Here is a 2,493-nt window from a genome sequence, read left to right on the forward strand (position 1 = left end):
GATCCGCAAGCTGCCCTTCCAGCGCCTGGTGCGCGAGATCGCGCAGGACTTCAAGACCGACCTGCGCTTCCAGAGCTCGGCCGTCATGGCGCTGCAGGAGGCCAGCGAGGCTTACCTGGTGGGGCTCTTCGAGGACACCAACCTGTGCGCCATCCACGCCAAGCGCGTCACCATCATGCCCAAGGACATCCAGCTCGCCCGCCGCATCCGCGGAGAGCGTGCCTGAGTCTGCCGCCACAGGTTCCGTCTAGATGATCCTGAACATTATCCCCGCACCCTAAAGGCTCTTTTAAGAGCCACCACATTGCACAAGAGAGTTGAAACATGGCTTTTCTCATACTTTCTTATTGAAGTTCTTATTAGTTATTGCAATTCTAACGATAACAACTTTGTAAACCTTGCTAATTAGTCACCTGAAACTACTGTATTGTTTTGAGCAGTGTTTAGTGCAGTTTGAGTGAGGTGCCTGGAAATGCCCATTTAACTACAGAGAATAAGTAAGCTGCACAAAAGGAGTGATGTAGAGATAAAGCAAATGAGAAAAAGCAAAACACTACTACAGACAAGTTACACCCATTTTTCCCTGCACCCTTCCCACTCCTGACATACTCCTTCCTGTAAAGTGCTATGTTTGCCATAGTTTTTGTTGAGTAGAGCAGCCTTTTACTTTTAAGCATTATGGAAGGCATAACCTGAGTTAGTATTGGAAGACAAACTTCGAGTTTCAATCAGCTTTTTATTAACCATTATACTCTTATTGTTTCTTTGACTATGATGTACCAAAGAAATTTTAGCTGGATATGTCAGCCCTGCCTCTATCACATGAATAAAACAGTGCTAAGATTATAAGCTTGATGAAAGGAATAAAAAATGATACATTATTGTCACTTAATTTTTTTCTGTTGTGACTTTGAGAAAAGGCTGGAGAAAAGGACTAAGGACAGTTTGGAAAAGGCAAAGAGAATCTGGTGTTTATTTTTGGGAAGTCATTCTTCTCTTTTTTAAATACCTTGAGAGCACTGGCTCCGGAAAAGTTTTTCTGGCTTTTGCATGATGCCAAATCAAACAAGGGAAAGGAAGAGGCTGTCAAGCTTTTGCACCTTTGTAACTAATGGGAGAGCTGCAGCAAAGAGGCTTATATGATTTTGGTAATCGAAGACAAGGGTTTTGTGTTTGATAAGAAGAAAACTGAGTCAGTAGAAGAAAAAAAAATCAGGGAATCAGAAGGTCAACACTTAGGAGAATTTTGTTGATTCAATAAAGTTTTGTAGTCAAGAAATTACACTTGGCCTTTAGTTCAGTTTTAGTTGTTCAAGGCTTGTAGACTCTCGCTGTTTTATTATTTTAGAGAGGTAAGTTTTCTATTAATTCACAAATAAACCATCCACATTCCTACAGATTTTGCTGCTTTGCTGTCCCAACATCTTTTCCTTTTCCCTTGATAATGGACTCTGGCCTATCCAATACACTTCTGTAAATGTAACCAGCCAAACTGGTCTGAAATTAAACTTCACGTACTTGAGTATGGCATCTGGGGGAGTCTGTAAGAAGTTTCATATGGTGTGTTTCTGAAACACCCAACAGGACATAAACATGGTATATGTAAGAAATATTTATAACATAGTGATGTAGGTATCAAAGTATATACACGTACATATATGTACATATTCTATACCTGTATACATACCTTTATATGCTCTTTTTTTCCCTCAAAAATTTTAGTTCTCAAATCCTTCCACCTCCTTCTCTTTCCCAAACCTCTCTGCCTCAGCAGCACTTGGCTTTTTTTTTTTTTTTTCAGTTCCAACCATATGATATGGTATTTTGAATGGTAGGAACTACTTCTCAGTTGGACTAGATGACCATTGTAAGTCTGTTATAGCTGAAACTGTTCTGTTCCATTCATCCCTTTTTACATCACCACTTGCAGTGTAAGGTGACAATTTTAGGCCTCTGAAAGCAGCAGTGCTCATGCTGGTATAGCACAGAGACTGTGCCTATAGGTTTAATTTATAAGAAATTATATTATTATAACTTTAAAATTAACTACTTGTCAGCCTACACTCTAGGACTTCGGTAGGCTCCATGCTGATACGAATTGTTGTTTCACACTGGCAATGTATTATTAGTGATACTTGCCAGAAATAAGACAGAGTTTCTTTATTTATTTTTTCTAGTTAGCATTAAATATGCTCTAAGACAACTGAAGCAGAAGGAACAAGGACTGAGATTATGCTTTTGTTTCTGCATTTGTCTGACTTTTAAGAGCACATGGAACTTTTATGGCTGGTTGAAAGGTTTCCTTCATTCCCCAGGCTGTAAGTTAAAATTCTCTTCTTACATCATGCTGCCTAATCAAACAAGGAGAAATGTTTGTCATGCAATACTATGCAACTTAAATTCCAAAACCTGCAAATATTTTCTTTCTTATCAGTTAGGCTTCTTTTATTTCCATTCACTTCAAACTCAGAAAAAGTTTTAATTTACATGCTA

The 2,493-nt window shown here is 38.9% G+C and overlaps 1 protein-coding gene across 2 annotated transcripts in view; it reads left to right on the forward strand.

Annotated features, from left to right (window-relative positions):
* The window catches only part of LOC108492228 (histone H3-like), a 25,046-nt gene extending 24,171 nt beyond the window's left edge, over positions 1–875 (forward strand). The window contains exon 2 of one of the 2 annotated variants that reach the window (XM_017804280.1): positions 1–875. This exon is cut by the window's left edge and continues 9 nt beyond it. In XM_017804280.1, the coding sequence (XP_017659769.1) occupies positions 1–226 (226 nt within the window). In that variant the 3' untranslated portion in view covers positions 227–875. The other variant, XM_017804279.1, reaches the window with a different exon arrangement.
* The last annotated feature ends 1,618 nt before the right edge of the window (positions 876–2,493 follow it).

Source organism: Lepidothrix coronata, unplaced genomic scaffold (assembly GCF_001604755.1).
Source record: "Lepidothrix coronata isolate B3197 unplaced genomic scaffold, Lepidothrix_coronata-1.0 Scaffold9, whole genome shotgun sequence".
Lineage (NCBI taxonomy): Eukaryota > Metazoa > Chordata > Aves > Passeriformes > Pipridae > Lepidothrix > Lepidothrix coronata.